The sequence below is a fragment of the Acomys minous genome (genome assembly GCF_964271855.1).
Source record: "Acomys minous genome assembly, chromosome: 20".
NCBI lineage: Eukaryota > Metazoa > Chordata > Mammalia > Rodentia > Muridae > Acomys > Acomys minous.
This window is the reverse complement of record NC_140502.1, coordinates 26,375,558-26,391,522: the sequence shown is the minus strand read 5'-3', so window position 1 is coordinate 26,391,522 and position 15,965 is coordinate 26,375,558. Positions and strand designations below refer to the sequence as shown.

Sequence of the window (15,965 nt, the reverse complement as noted above, 5' to 3'; positions counted from 1 at the left end):
GGTGGAGCACCCTCAGAGGGTCTCTGTATTCAAGGAGTTCGATCCTATCAACTTTAGCCAGAGCAGCAGGTGGCTGCACAGGTCGCCTATGGTGCGGGGGCCCTCCTGGCTAAGCGGTCACTTGGTTCAGGCCCTAGAGGCAGAGCGCACCTGAGCCAGCCCACTTCCGGGGAGGGAGGTCCGCAAGCCCCTCCCCCGCCGCCCACCCCCAAGCCCAGCCCCAGGGCTCCCACCCTTGTGTACCTGGGCGGATCCATTCCCGGGAATGCGCCGGGGGTGGAGTGACCCGGAGAGCCACAGTGCGCCGGGTCAGTTGTCTCGGGGGGCCGAAGGCATGAGCTTCGTTTAAGTTCTTTTTGTAGGTTAGAACTCCTCCAGTGTGGGGAAAATGGACTTGAATTAGGGGCCTGGCGGAGCACGCACCCTTCTTGGCCTTGGTGCTCACCGCGCCCCCTTCTCTCAGAATACTTGGGAGGGGACGCGCGGGCACCGTCGCTGCTAGACGGCCGCGATGGCGGCGGCGGCCAGCGCGTGTGCTGGGGCGCCCGGCGTCCACCCGGCCACTGTGGTCTTCGTGTGGCTCATGCTCATCTTTCACTGCCCAGGTAAGGAGTGGGGTCCCCGGTGCTGTGGGACGGCGGGAGGGCACTACAGGAGGTGGATGGAGGCCCGCAGTTTTCACCTGCCCTGAAGAAGACGCTACCAAGGAGTGGGGGCCCGTGATGGTTGGTACGAGAGCTCAGATTCGAGACTTTCAGCACCCGCTTGGTTGGGGAGACCCCTGTGTGCCCGAGGAAGGGAATTTCTTCTTGTGGTGCGCCCAGCCCTCTCCTCCGCCTTTGTTGGAGACAACAGGAAGTGAAACTGCGGATCCTAAAACCTGAGAGCTGTCCCGAGAAGGGGACCCTTTGTGAACAGGAGCAGGGGCCCGCCGATTACGGCAAAGGCCAGCCTTTGAGATCTTGGATCCACCCCAAGATTTCTAAGTGTTGGGGTAACGGGGAGAGGGCACTAGAGGGCTGGATTAGACGAAGAGCTCAAGAAACAGTGCCCTGCCACGGAGTGGGTGTGGAATTGGGGATTCCGCACCCCGCCCACCTCCCAGGTATCTGTAGAGTGGACTTTTGAACCTTATTCCATTTCCCGCTGGCCAGCGCTCACCTAGGCTGTTGAATGTTGGCTCGGGTAGGGGTCAAGGGATTCCATCTACGTTTGGGTGTGCATTTTGAGGAGTCTCTGAGAAGGGAAGAGGTGGGCAGCATTCTAGGTACCTGGCCTGTGTGGCTGCAAATGTTTCCCTTTTCAGCCCCGTGGGTGTATAAAATGGGCATAATTATCCGATCTGCCAAACCAGTCTCAGGGATTAAAGACAGCAGGATGTCAGGCGCATTGCTGTTGTGGTACCTCCCAGGGCTCAGTTATCCCTGATGACTATACTTTTATCCTCAGACCCTGCCAGCGCCGTCCAGGTGACTGTGTCTGACCCCTACCACGTAGTGATCCTGTTCCAGCCAGTGACGCTGCCCTGCAACTATCAGATGAGCAACAGCCTCACGGTGCCCATCGTGATCTGGAAGTACAAGTCATTCTGCCGGGACCGTGTCGCCGATGCCTTCTCCCCTGCAAGCGTGGACAACCAGCTAAATGCCCAGCTGGCAGCTGGCAACCCTGGCTACAACCCCTATGTGGAGTGCCAGGACAGTGTACGCACTGTCAGGGTGGTGGCCACCAAACAGGGCAATGCTGTAACCCTGGGAGACTACTACCAAGGCAGGAGGATCACCATCACAGGAAGTAGGCGGGGCAAGGCGGGAGGAGGCTCTGTGGGTGGTGGGGGTGAGAGTGCTTGAGTGTGTCTGTCTTAAGTGGCCTAATGAAGGGAGGGGTCCTTCCCGCTTACCCACCTGTCCACCCACTCACACATCCATCCGTCTGTCCTTCCATCCCATTATCCCACAGTACAGCCCCCACCGTACACCGAGTTCGTTCCAGGCTCTGGGAACAACAGACAGAAATAAAACCAAATCACTCTCTTACGGAGTTCACGGTCCTGGAAGGGAGACAGACTAAACATGCCTGTTTAGTGTCAGAGGCCTGCAGCAAAAACAACAGAAACGAGAGGAGATTCAGGGGGGGGGGGTTACTGTAATAATTGGTACTGAAAATGCCAGCGGTAAGGAGTGATGCTTCAGTCAGCTGTTGTAGCGCGCCTGTAACCCCAGCACTGGGGAGGCTGAGGCAGAAGGCTCTTGAGTTTAAGACCAGCACCTGCTACATATAGTGAGACCCAAGGCCTGATTTACCTGAAGTGGATTAAGTCAGGTAGACCACACAGTAATTGAATGACTCCATTCTGTTATTGTCATTCGCCCCCCCCCCCAGGCCTTTAGAGACAAGTGATTTGCAGGGAGTCACATAGCTGACAGCAGCTGGGTTCGAACCACTGCAGCCTAGTCTCCACTCACCCATTCACTCATTCATTGTTTGTTTGTTTGTTTTTCGAGACAGGGTCTCCCTGTGTAGCCCTGGCTGTCCGAGACTTACTTTGTAGACCAGGCTGGCCTCGAACTCACAGCCATCCTCCTGCCTCTGCCTCCCTGAGTGCTGGGATTAAAGGCGTGCGCCACCACGCCCCCCGGCCTCTCGTCCATTATTTTTGTTCTCTGGTGGTGCTAGAGATGGAACCCAGGGCTTGGTGCGCGCCGGGTAGATGCTCTACCTCTGAGCTGTGCCCCTCCCGCTCCCCCCCCTCCCCCAGCCCCTCACTGGTGGATTCTAGGCAAGTGCTCTTCCACGGAGTCATATCCACAGCCACTGACTTGGTTGTTTGTCAGGGTTCCTACTGTGCCCCAGGTGCTCTTGGAAACACTGGGGAAAGAGTGGTGAGCAGAATAGCCCAGGTGCTGGCCCTGCCCCCAGATTACCTCTTAGAAGTGAGACTGGCAGGGGAAAGAAGTCTTAGGAAGAGCGAGCACAGCGGGCATGGAGGTGCACACTTGTCATCCTAGCACTGGGGAGGCAGAGGTAGATTAGGAGTTAAGACCGCCCTCAGCTATGTAGCAAGTTGGAGGCCAGCCTGGCTAGTGAGTCCCTGTCTCAGGAGTTTAGAAGGAGGGAGGGAAAAAAAAGAAAGAAAGATGGAAGATTTCAGACAACTTTACAAGCTACAAAGAAAATAGCTTTAGTGTGTGGATTGACTGGGACATGCCATCTTTGCCACTGTGAGATTTGAAGAATCCAAAGGGCAGAGGGAAGATACAGAGACAGCAGTGGCCAGGGGTGCAGGCTCCCAGGTAATGAATGTGCCTTACTGGGTTGGTTTTGATTCTGCGTGGGAGCACAGGAGGTGGGGTGACTCTTGGTTGCAGTGTTCCCCCTCCCCTTGTGAGGACAAAGGTAGGGTCCCCCTGATCTCCATGGAAACTCACCCCTAAGTTTCCACTGCTCTTGAGGCTGGGGAGAGAGAGAGGGGGGGCTTCTTGGGGGCTCACACTGGGCCTAATTGCCCAACCCTGATCAGGACACCACAAATACCAAGGACATCTTTGAAGGCTGGCTGGCACTGAGTGTGCTCTGAGGGACGCAAAGCTCAGCCGTGCCCATCAGGGTGTATCCTGGGGATACCTCGTGGCCCAGAGAGCCGGGCGTCTCCTGCTGACTTATCTCAGGAGTGGTAAGGAAGTGGCCATCCTTTCAGAAGTCCTGTGAGAGCTAACTTCCTCTTCAGCTTCGAGGACAAAGAGGTGGATCTCTCGGTGGTGTCCTTAAGGCCACCCACCCTTCTGGGTTTTTTGTTTTTTTGTTTTGTCTTTTTTAATTAATTTATTTATTGTATATGAGTACTTTATCTGCAGAAGAGGGCATCAGATCACATTACAGATGGCTGTGAGCCACCATGTGTTTGCTGGGAATTGAACTCAGGACCTCTGGAAGAACAGGCAGCGCTCTTAACCACTGAGCCATCTCTCCAGACCCCACCCTCCTAGTTTTTAAGAGTGAAAGTAAGTGTAGCCTGTCCCTAGCTGCTAGTCTGGAGGCTGAGGTGTGTGTGTGTGTGTGTGTGTGTGTGTGTGTGTGTGTGTGTAGATCAAAATTCAAGGCCAGCGCTGGCCACTTAGTGAAACTTTGTCTCCAAAGGGGGCTGCGACGCAGCTTGGTGGTGCAGTGCCTGTCTAGTATGGGGAAGGACATGGGTTGTCCCCCAAGAACTGCATCAGAAAAGCGTGATGGAAAAAACAACTATTCATCTCCCAGCACCCCATTTCCATTCATCTTGCTTTGGGGTGTGTGGGGGTGTTATATCGGAGGCGTTAGTGTTAACTTCTGTAGAGTGGAGCCATGTGCCTCCCCCCCCATTCTGAGAGCAGTCTGAACAAGACCCTGAGGATTCCTAAACTATGCGGCTCTCCTCTGCTGTGTGTAAATATGGGGTCAGGACATAGCTGTGTGGAAGACCCCAGCCTCTGTTCCCACTGGAGACCAGTATCTTGGCCTCTCACCTCACACATTGAATTTAGTGCCCAGCCCCTGTGATCTCGGGGTGTGTAGGAGGTGGGGGGCAGCAGGGACCAGGAACAGGGTGTGCTCCACAGGAAGAAGGTGGTCCCCGGCCTCCGAAGTGATCAAAAGAAGCCGGAAAGCCTTCCTTTTCATGGCTTCTGAAAACATCAGATGGGCCAAACACAATACAGCAAGGCCTACATAATGGTCCTGGAGGCCCCTGTTTCATGTCTGGCCTATGTAATCATTTCCCGTGGCAGGGGGTCCCTGTTCCCCCCTTCAGCTGTGGGAGGGGATTGCTGTAGAGTGCATGGCCCAGGGAGGAGCGACCAAAACCATAGGCCCATGGGAGACAGAACAGTCAGCCGGGCACCACCAGCCAATCCCGTGGATCCAGGGCCCCCTCATGGTATCTCCAAGAGCATTAACCCTGGGTGCCCTGATTCACAGTACCCTAAACCCACTGCTGTACCCTAGGAACGTAAGTGGGTTCGTGTGAAAAAAGGGTACAGATAGATGTCTACGACAGACGGGGATCTGCAACCCACAGTGGCTAGGAGCCTGACCTTGGAGAGGGATTCAGTTCTCAGTCCTCCAAGGTCAGCCTGGGCAGCCTTCCCAAAGCTGCACAGCCCCCTCTTCCCGTGCCTGGCACCATCTGATAGGCAGCACAAGAAGGTTCTAGATTCTTCTTAGAGCTTCCGAACTGTCTTACTCCTGAGGACCCCTGGGAGTTTCTGTTTTCAGGATTTCACACTACAGCTCAGGCTGGGATTGAACTCAGCCATCCTCACACAACTTTGCAAGTGCTGGGATTAACACGCTTAGGCCATCACATCTGGATCAAGCTTTTGCTTTTTATAATTAGCAAACTAGCATGTAAGTTCCAGAACAGCCAGTCTCAAAAACAACAACCACAAAAAAGTCAGTCAATAAAGAACATACCTATTATTATTATTATTATTATTATTATTATTATTATTATTATTGGTGGGTTTTGGAGACAGGCTTTCTCTGTGTAGCCTTGGCTGTCCTGGACTCACTTTGTAGACCAGGCTGGCCTCGAACTCACTGCAATCCGCCTGCCTCTGCCTCCTGAGTGCTGGGATTAAAGGTGTGCGCCACCACGCCTGACCTACAACATAACTTTTATGAACAACACACACACACACAAAATCCCCAAACTAAAAAAATAATTTAAATGACTTAAATCGGACTGTTTTCTACTTCTACATGTCTAGCTCAGTAAGAGCTAGATTTTCCAAGCAGCTTTGGCCGCTGTGAGATTATATGTCACATGGAAAATGCCTTTGAATGTTCCTGAGAGGTTAAGGGAGCAGGTAGTGTGTGCTGAAAAATAACCCTGACCTCACAATCCCCTGGAAAGGCCAGGGAACCTCAGGGTTATCCCTGGCCGAACTGCGAGAACCTTCGATTTCTAAAGAAGGTTGCTTACGCACTTGCTGGCGTATTCGGTTTGTTGTCTGCTTTTTGTTGTTTGTTGCAGGGTAAGGTTTGAGGTGGTCTCCCTGCGTAGACCAAGCTGGCTTCAAACTCCATCCTCTAGCTGAGGCCTCCCCAGAGCTAGAGATTATAGACATACGAGGCCATGCCGTCAGCCACGTTGTTTATTTGATAACCAGGTAGCTGGCATTCTAGGACAAGCAATAAAAGCTAAGGAGAAGGGTAGCCCTCTGTGGAGTTAGGTGACTGAGGCTGACTCTTCTGCCACAGGTGAAGAAGTGGGAGTTAGCACATGAGCAGAGTGACAGGGTTCAGTGGGTAGGCCGTGTGAGTTGGGGGTACCCAGGCAGTGCTTCTCCAGGTTGGGGCTTGAGTAACGCGGCACAGAGGACAGGCTGGAAGCCAGCAACCAGAGAGAATGCTGTGGTTTTGCAGGCCTGGGGACCGTTCTGGGCACGATCTACATGGATTCTGGAGAGGAAACTAGTCCTTAGTAGCTGGTGTCCCAGTTGGGTGCATTTGGGCACCCAAAGTTAATTGCTGTCATGGGTGTGGTGGACAGGTTGTCATGCAGGCTCCTGGGCCCGTGGGACCAGGTGGCAGGTGGGTCATCAGGAGCCTGTGGCTTGAGAAGACCTCATTCATGATCCCCTGGGATTCTATTGGCCAGAAGAAATGCTTACCACTGAGGCAGAGTCTGCAAGCAGAGGTTTCCCTGTCCCGCCTGGCGGATGAAAGGATGTAACTAATTAGGGCCTGAGGAGAGGAAACCGGATGTGCCAAAAAGACTTTCATTAGTGCTGTAATTAGCAGGCTCCTTCCCTGGGGGCTGCTTCTGAGCACAGCGTCCCCAAGCCCTAGGACTGACCTGGAATGTGGGGACGGAACGGGAGGGAGTGGGCTTGGAACTGGGAGTGTCTGCGGCTCTCCCACACCTGTCACACCCACTCCTTGGTGCCCAGGCATCTCCTATCTAGGATCTGGCCTAGTTAGCTTGGCTTCCTAGCTTTGCACCCCACCCCCTGAGGTTTGATGAGGGAGATCAGACTTGGTAAAAAAAAAAAAAAATTTAAAAAACCAAAAGCATGTGTCTGGGTTGAAAGCACAGGCCCTGGCCCGCCGTTGGCTGGGTTAAGTCATCACTCCACAACAGATAACTCACCCCCCAAACCACAGTGAGAATGTTCACCTCCTGGACTTGGTTTGGGTTCGTCTTTATGTCAGTCCTAAGGCTCTTAAGTCAGGGGCTGGGTGTGCTGGACTAGATAGGATCGTCATACTATGTAAGCCCAAATCAGCTTGAGACCATTCAGGAGGAACAGCCTGTGCTACCGTGCCTAACACCCAGACATCTCCAAATAACCCATGTTTGGTGTTCATAGCAATACATAAGAGGTAGCATGCTATTAGATGAATGATTTCATTTTGGTTGTGTAGGGCGGCCCTCGTCTCCAACCCCAGCGCTTAGAAAGCTGAGGAAGCAGAGTTTCCAGTTGGAGGCCAGCAACATAGTGAGATACTGTACGAAACAAATGAAACCTCATTATTTAATACTTAATTTCTGTGTGTGTGCGTGTAAATGGTTTTTTGTGTGTTTGTTTTTTGGTTTGTTTGGCCTATTTTATGTCTGTGCACCACATGCTTGCCCGGTGTCTGGGGACATCAGGGAGGGCATTGGACCCCCTGGAATTAGAGCTAGAGATGGCTGGGAGATGTCATATGGGTGCTGGTAGCTGAACCCTGGGTCCCCAGCAAGAGTAGCAAGTGCTCCTAACTGACGAGCCATCTCTCCAGCCCCGACTAATGACTACTTTTCACTTGACTCATCGCGCCCGGCACCCTTGCTAAGCTGTAGGGGCCTCAGCCCGGTTGGTCTCAGGAGTGCCTTCCTTTGAAGTGTCTTCATACTGTCCTCTCCTGACCCAGATGCTGACCTGACCTTCGAGCAGACGGCGTGGGGGGACAGTGGGGTGTACTACTGCTCGGTGGTCTCCGCCCAAGATTTGGAAGGGAACAACGAGGCCTACGCAGAGCTCATTGTCCTTGGTGAGTGGGGTAGGACGCAGAGGGCCCTGGAAGGGGGGTGCGGGGACTCGTACTGCCTTTGTCCACTCTTGTGTGTCCACCCTCTGTCATCCAGCTACCGTGCTGGGCCCTGTCGCCTGCTTTGCTTGCCCCTTTGCAGCACTGCCAGTCACTTGGGCTTCTCTGTGCCCTGCACCCCAGGCAGGACTCTTCCCTCTGTGGCATTTCAAATCGGCCAGAGTCAAAGTTTTTTTTTTTTTTACCACCCCCCCTCCCCCGAGTCAAAGTTTAAGAGTGGCTAGAACTGAGGAATCTACCGCTAACTAGTCTCTACCGCTAACTACACCCGGTGTGGTGGCGCATGCTTCTAATCCCGGGACCTCAGGGCAAAAGCAGGTGCATCTCTTGAGTTTGAGGCTAGCGGGGTCTCCATAGCAAGTTCCAGGACATACAGAGCTACAAAAGAGAGACTCTGTTTCAAAAACAAACAAGCAAGTAACAAGGGCAAAACTTATCGGTAGTGAGAACTTCCCTGACCTGGGGGTGGCTTCTGTTCAGGGGTCCCTATGGAAACCAGTGGATCACTCTTGTAACCTTTCCATTGTCCAGGGTTACTTAGAATACCTGCCAAAGCAAGTATGTTACAGTTAAGCTGTTACATTGTTGCTGAGAGGATGACAGCAAGAAAACAAGTCTGCATGTTTGATAAGGTGGTGGGTTCTGAGGGGGGGGGGGGGAGGGGTAGTCCATGCTGGAATCTCTGCCTTTGGGAGGCTGAGTCAATACCATCTAGGCTATATTGAATTTCAGGCTAGTCTGAGCTACACAGTGAATTTCTAGGTAGCCTGGGCTACATAGTGAGACCTGTTTAAAAAGGGAGTTAGTGGCTTTTTTTGTTTGTTTGTTTTGTTTTTTGTTTTTGTTTTTTGGAGACAGGGTTTCTTCTCTGTGTAGCCTTGGCTGTCCTAGACTCACTTTATGGACTAGGCTGGCCTCGAACTCACAGAGATCCACTTGCCTCTGCCTCCGGAGTGCTGGGATTAAAGGCGTGCGTCACCATAGCTGGCGGCATTTTCTTTTGAATATTTTTCTGTGTTCTGGGTCTGAAAGGCTAGCTGTATAACAGGTTGGACCACTGAGGTCTGCCACATCCCCAGGGTCACAGTATACAGAGTCCCTTGTCCAAGCAGTTTGTCTTCTGCCCTTTGGGGGTAGTGCTGTGTGTGATTTATGCAGTGTGTGTAAGGTTGAGTGTGAGTGTGTCTGAAACAGTGCGGATGGCAGGTGTAGGGCCAGGTGTCCCAGGGTCTCCAGTCTGACCAGGTGGCTTCCTTGCCTGGGCCAGTCAGAAGCCAGGACTTTGTCTTGTATGACATGTGCTGCATGTGACGGAAGTTCCAGCTGTGCGGTGCCATCCTCACAGCAAGTAAGCAAGTGCATGCTGGGAACAGGTCCAGCGGTCTCGAGATGCAGGACAAAGGGAATGTGGTAGAGTCCATCCTCCTACGACCTCAGGGCCTTTATTGGCTTGCACCATCTGCAGTTTATGGAACCACTCAGGAGCTCATAAGTTTTGTGCCATGTTAGTGATTTATTTCTAGGCATTTGTTGTGTTAAAATTGAACTATGAGCCTTTTTTCCCCCTGAAACAGGGTCTCACTGTGTAGCTGAAAGTGGCTTGAGGTGGCAAACCCCAATCTGTCCTCCCTCTTGAGTGCATAGATCATAGCGTGTGCCACCACAACTGCCTGAAACTGAGGTTTTTAGATCCCAAGATCACTCAGCTGCATGTTGTTAGTCAGTAGGGTGGTGGCAGTATGTTAGGGAGCCTGTGGAAACCTTGGCTTTGCTCTCTCCGAGGAAGAGGAGCACATACCTGTTGACACTATGCAAAGTTTTGGTTTCTTGGACATGTTTTGGGTTGCTAATTTGTTTATTTATTGGGAGGCAGGATCTCACATAACCTTTAATTCATTATGTAGCTAGGGCTATGGTTTTTTAACTCCTCGTGCTCCTGCCTCAGCCACCAAGTGCTGGGATTAGAGAGGTATACACCGCCACACCCAGCTGCCAGGTGCGAGTGCCCAGGAGAGAGGTGTGCTGGTGTGGAGAGCGCATGTGGGCGCACACGCACGCACCCTTCCCGACATATGCTAGTGGGACCCAGCGCCTCCATGGCATCTGAGAAGAGACATGATGGTCTTAAAACTTATGTGTGTGACCCAATTTATGAGCAGAGCTCAAGCCTTCCAGGTCACAGAACCAGGGCCATATAGGATTTTCATGGCCCCTCAATTCCACAGAAAAAGACTATTATGGGCTGTAGTGTAGTTGCGGAGTAAAACATATGCTTATGTTCAGCCCCCAGTACTTCAAAAATAGATATGCTATATTTTAGTTGTGTCCTTATAGAGCTAACTCATTATATACTTGCTATCATGATTTTCCCCCCATATTTTGCTATTTAAATCTTAAGTTTTATATAATTTATTCTTTGGTAATTTCATACATGTGTGTTTTGGTTTTATATATATGCACGTACCTTACTCCCTATCTCCAGCTTGCCCCAGATACCCCCAATATGTTCCCCTCCCAAATTCTTTCATCTTTAAAAAGAACAAAAACAAAACTAAGTCCGTTATGTTGACTATGTGCATGGGTGTGGGCCATTCAAAAGTTCCTCATTTTGAGCCCTGAGTTGTGGCTCATGCCTGCAATCTTGGAGCTTGGGAGGCTGACGCAAGCAGGATTGCTTCAAGTTCAAGACCAACCTGAACCAGTAAACAGTTCTTGGTGGGCTCTAGGGTACACCTACTATACCTACCATCACCTACGTTGGTGGGAGGGATGGAGTGCTGGGCTGAGATCAAACTCAGGATCCATGGCCTATGTGATGGGGCCCTTACGGCGGGTAGAAGGCATATACCACCAGCCAGGACTGCCCTGGGTCACATTGTCTCCCTCTCTCTGCTAAGGGCACATTTTCCACTGGTCAGTTGAAGCTGGCTGTTCCCAGCCATGGCCAATATAATCTTGTTTCTCTTTTGTCCCTCCAGGCAGGACCTCAGAGGCCCCTGAGCTCCTACCTGGTTTTCGGGCGGGGCCCTTGGAAGGTATGGGGGTGGAATCCCTGGTGGGGCTTCTCTCGGGGGCCCCTGGTAGACTGCTTCTGTTTCTAGTACCTTCCCTACCCCCTAACTACTTCTCGCTGTGGCCCTCCACTAAACCTGCCCCATTCTGTGATGTCTAGTGGCCTGGCTGTGGGCTTGGGGTGGCCTGGGCTGGCTGAGGAGATTCTGGGGTGTGGGCAGGGGACTCGAGTGACTGGTAACTGCTCTGTCCTTCTGGGGTTCAGGTATGGGCTTGTGGCTCTTTCCCCTCCTGAGGGCTGCTATTTGTGTTGCTCCAGCCAGGCTCCCTCATGCTCTCCGCTTCTGTCCATTTCAACTCAGGATAAGGTCTCCCACGTGGGGACTGAACCAAGCTATAGTGGGGTTGGTGTCCTTCAGCTGCAGCGCCCTAGCCTTGGGCACAGAGAACCAAGCTGTAGTTGCAGGTTCTCTGAGGAGCTTTGCAGATAGTCCCCTGTGTCAGAGCTGGCTCCATACCACCACCCTGTGGAGCCTGGGTGTCCTACTGATCCCTCCCAGCTCAGGGTGCCCTTCTCTTGTCTCTGCAGATTGGCTCTTTGTGGTCGTGGTCTGCCTGGCGGGCCTCCTCCTCTTCCTCCTCCTGGGCATCTGCTGGTGCCAGTGCTGCCCGCACACCTGCTGCTGTTATGTCAGGTGTCCCTGCTGCCCAGAGAAGTGCTGTTGCCCTGAGGCCCGTAAGTGTCCCTCACCTGCTACCCCCTCCCCCCACTGGAGCTCTGCTGGGCACACTAGCCTGCCTTGCAGGTCTGGAGGCTAAGGCAGTGTCCACAGCAGGCCATGGAGAACCTGCTCCTCTCTGTTAATTTCATTCATGTTGGAGGCCTCTCTTTTTTCCTTGTGTTGGGGACTGAAGCAAGGGCCCTGTGCGTGCCAGGCAAATGCTGCCGCTGAACTCCAGCCCTAACTCTTGAACTTGTCCTTTTTGAGAGGATGGTTTATGGCCGTGGCTAATGTCCAACACTCCAAGATACTACTCACAGGAAAGTAAAGTTCCCTCTGTGGCCATGCTCCCAGGCAGTCTCAGCAGGGTGGAAAAGTAGACACAGGGAACTAGGTTCAAGGTTAGCCTGGGCTACACAGGATCCTGTCTGAAACAAAACAAAAACCTCAAGTGGGAAGGTAAGAAACCAAGCTGAGTCTGCACGTCTTATGCTCCCGTCTCTGTTAGGGTCCTAACCTCCTGGGTTCCACGCAGTAAGGGACTACTGTGAAGGGGCCAGGATGAAGCTGCCAAACCGTATGCTTGAACCACGGCTCTCGAGGACAAGCTTTCTCTGTTTTTACTGACCGTGCTAGCAGGGACTCTTGGACCATTTTACAGATATGGGGGGAACCCCAGGAGCTGTGACCCCCTAAGGCTGGGTCTGGGTCCCAAGACACTTCCTCCATCTAGACTCCACTGTCCTATCCCGAGGGACCCAACTTTCCTGCGGGAGTTTCTTCCTGTGGTCTCTGCCCCTGTTCCTTACGGCCTTACAGGAAGTACCAGCACGCTGCTAATTATAACCTAGCCAGTCACTTAGCTAATGAAGGGGCTCCTCCTGAAAAGAGCTGAGCACTTAAGTTTTCTGCTTTCAAATCAGAGGAGCAAAGAGCCTCCAAGGCTGTGGAGTCCCGAAGAGGGCCCATGACTTGTGTATTGAGCCCAGGCCCTCAAACACGCTAAGCAAGCACTCTGCTGCTAACCTACATTCCCGGGCCTCTTTCTACTTATTTCAAGACTGCGTCTTCCTAACTCAGGCTGGCTGGAGAGGTTAGCTGGGCGCAGTGGTGCACACCTTTAGGCCCAGCGCTTTGTGAGTTTGAGGACAGCTGGGGCCGTTACACAGAGAAACCCTGTCTCTGGGGGGGAAAACAAAAACAAAACAAAGCACTGGAGAGATGGCTCAGTGGTAAAGAAGACTGACTCATATGCGGAGGACCAGAATTTTTTTGTCTGTTTTTCAAGATGGGGTTTCTCTGTGTAGCCTTGACTGTCCTGGACTCACTTTGTAAACCAGGCCTGCCTCTGCCTCCATAGTGCTGTGATTAAAGGTGTGCACCACCACACCCAGCTAGAGGACCAGAATTTGATTCTCTAATCCTAGGACAGGCAGGGCACAACTGCCTCTAACTCCAGCTCCAGGGCTATCTTATTCCTCTGGCCTCCATGGGTACCTACACTCAAAATGCACACATGTGCCCCGCTCCCCCACCACACCCAGACTTGTAAAATAATGGCTGGTATTATAGGCCTGTACCAAGCCTGGCTGGATCAGGTGAGATGAGTTAGGAATTGCCACCCAGCCTCTAGCCTGAGAAGGAAGAATTTACCCTTGAGCTGTGAAGCTCAGATCAGCTGGGTGGGGAAGGGGGTGGCCAGTAGTTGGAAACACCTCCCCTGCCCCAGGTACTGTACTCCAATCCTCTGCGGTACAGGCAAAGTAGGTAACCTGACTCCACTTACTGCAGCTGGGAGGTGACAAGATGTGGTCCAACAGACTTTTCCACAGTATGGGCTAGGCTGCCCCAGCTTATTGGGCACAGAACAGGGGCTTTGTTTACCTAAAGGGAGTGCCTTTAGATGCAAGCCTTTCATTCTTGGTGTCTGTGATAGCTGAGGCAGGAGGATCACAAGTTCAATCAAGGTCTATATTGGCATACCTAGGAAGTGTAAGGTTCTGGGATCCTTTCCAAGTACAAAAACAGACACAGACAACTACCCTGAAGTTCCCATGAAACTTTTCCAAGGTCAGCTGCTGGCAAGCCACCACAATGTGCATATCGGGACCCTGATCTACCAGTGTACACTCCTAATCTCAGATAGAAATTGGGGACTTGCTGGGCATAGTGGCACACACCTTTAATCCCAGCTCTTGGGAGGTGGAAGCGGGCAGATCTTCATGAGTTCAAGGCCAGTCTGGTATACAGAGTGAGTCCAGGACAACTGGGCTATTACACAGAGAGACCTTGGGGGTCGGGGTATTGGAGACTTGGTGAAGGCTGTGTCCCCTAGCCTATAATATTGCAGGAGTGGTATGGGGGCGCAGACCCATGGCCCCCCAGGATCTCATCCCGGGACTGTTTCTTTCTGATCGCCTTTCTCATTGCCAATTTGCCCTCCCAGTTTATGCTGCAGGCAAAGCGGCCACCTCAGGTGTCCCCAGCATCTATGCCCCCAGCATCTATACCCACCTCTCTCCTGCCAAGACCCCACCACCTCCGCCTGCCATGATTCCCATGGGCCCTACCTACGGATACCCTGGAGACTTCGACAGGAATAGCTCAGGTGAGAGGCCTGGGGGAAGCCACACAAGGGGTGGGAGAGGGCTGGAAGGTAGCAGGGGAGTGCCCGAGCAGTCAGTCACTGACAACCAATCTCTATTAGTCGGTGGCCACAGCTCCCAGGTACCTCTGATGCGTGACATGGACGGCAGTGTATCTTCAGGTAAGGACCTGTTTATTTTGAGGCTGGTGTGTCTAGAAGGTTGGTCCCACATGCACCCTCCAAACCAATCACCTTGTTCCTCTCCTCAGAAGTTCGAAGTGGCTACAGGATCCAGGCTAGCCAGCAGGATGACTCCATGAGGGTCCTATACTATATGGAGAAGGAGCTAGCCAACTTTGACCCTTCCCGGCCTGGCCCTCCCAACGGCCGAGTGGAACGGGGTGAGCTGCAGACCTGAGTCTACAGGGGTGGGGGGTGGGGGGGTAAAGCATGCTTCCTACCAGTCTTGTGCAAACTCCTTGCCTGCGGAGCTTTCAGGGGAGGTGTGAGCCTGTGGGTGACAAGGCTGGACCCATCTTAGTATCAGTGACGACATCTCCCTTCTCCACAGCCATGAGTGAAGTCACCTCCCTCCATGAAGATGACTGGCGATCTCGGCCTTCCAGGGCTCCTGCCCTCACCCCGATAAGGGATGAGGAGTGGAGTCACCACTCCCCGCGGAGTCCCAGGACGTGGGAGCAGGAACCCCTTCAAGAACAGCCGAGGGGTGGTTGGGGGTCCGGGCGGCCTCGTGCCCGCTCTGTGGATGCTCTGGATAATATCAACCGGCCTGGCTCCACCGAGTCAGGGCGGTCTTCTCCTCCAAGTAGTGGACGGAGAGGTCGGGCCTATGCACCTCCCAGAAGTCGCAGCCGGGATGACCTCTATGACCCCGAGGATCCTCGGGACTTGCCACATTCCCGAGATCCCCACTATTATGATGACTTCAGATCTAGGGATCGGCACGCTGACCCCAAATCCCGTCAGCGAGCCCGAGATCCTCGGGATGCTGGCTACAGGTCACGGGACCCTCAGTATGATGGGCGACTAATAGAAGAGGCCTTAAAGAAAAAGGGGTCTGGAGAGAGAAGGAGACTTTACAAGGAGGAGGAGGAGGAGGAGGAAGGAGAGGGCTACTATCCCCCAGCGCCTCCGCCTTACTCAGAGACTGATTCCCAGGCCTCGAGGGAGCGTAGGATGAAAAAGGTGAGCCGGGACCCCGTAACTTCAGACATCCCAGACCTTTTCCCCCCAAGCCCGTCCAGTTCACACTGTTTTCCTCTTCTCCCTTTACAGAATTTGGCCCTGAGTCGAGAAAGTTTAGTCGTCTGATCCCACGCTTTTTTTTTTTGTATGTAGCTTTTATACTTTTTTTTTTTAAATTGGAACATGAATGAAGCTGTTCGCCGAGCCTAATAAAATACCTAATCACAAGTTCCTAGGCGTCTTTTTTGCCACTCGAGGTGGGGGGGTACCGATGCAGGGAAGGGACCAGACAGGCCTTTCTGTCTCCTCCTTGGCCTGCCGCCTAGAGTACGTGCCCCGGGGCCGCCTCCGCCCTGCCCCGCGTGCGCATG

At 52.9% G+C, this 15,965-nt stretch overlaps 1 protein-coding gene across 6 annotated transcripts; it reads left to right on the top strand.

Moving 5' to 3' along the window:
• Positions 1 to 200: 200 nt before the first annotated feature.
• Positions 201 to 15,822, top strand: LSR (lipolysis stimulated lipoprotein receptor). 6 transcript variants are annotated; one of them, XM_084771091.1, is made up of 10 exons: positions 201 to 605; positions 1,450 to 1,794; positions 7,891 to 8,010; positions 11,046 to 11,102; positions 11,669 to 11,815; positions 14,248 to 14,409; positions 14,509 to 14,568; positions 14,661 to 14,789; positions 14,960 to 15,594; positions 15,685 to 15,822. In XM_084771091.1, exons 1-10 carry the CDS (start codon positions 512 to 514, stop codon positions 15,718 to 15,720), a joined length of 1,785 nt encoding a protein of 594 aa, XP_084627217.1. In that variant the 5' UTR covers positions 201 to 511; the 3' UTR covers positions 15,721 to 15,822. The 6 variants fall into 6 exon arrangements, with proteins under 6 accessions (XP_084627217.1, XP_084627219.1, XP_084627221.1 ...); XM_084771090.1 differs by having other exon boundaries at positions 203 to 605; positions 14,658 to 14,789; XM_084771093.1 differs by lacking the exon at positions 11,046 to 11,102.
• The last annotated feature ends 143 nt before the right edge of the window (positions 15,823 to 15,965 follow it).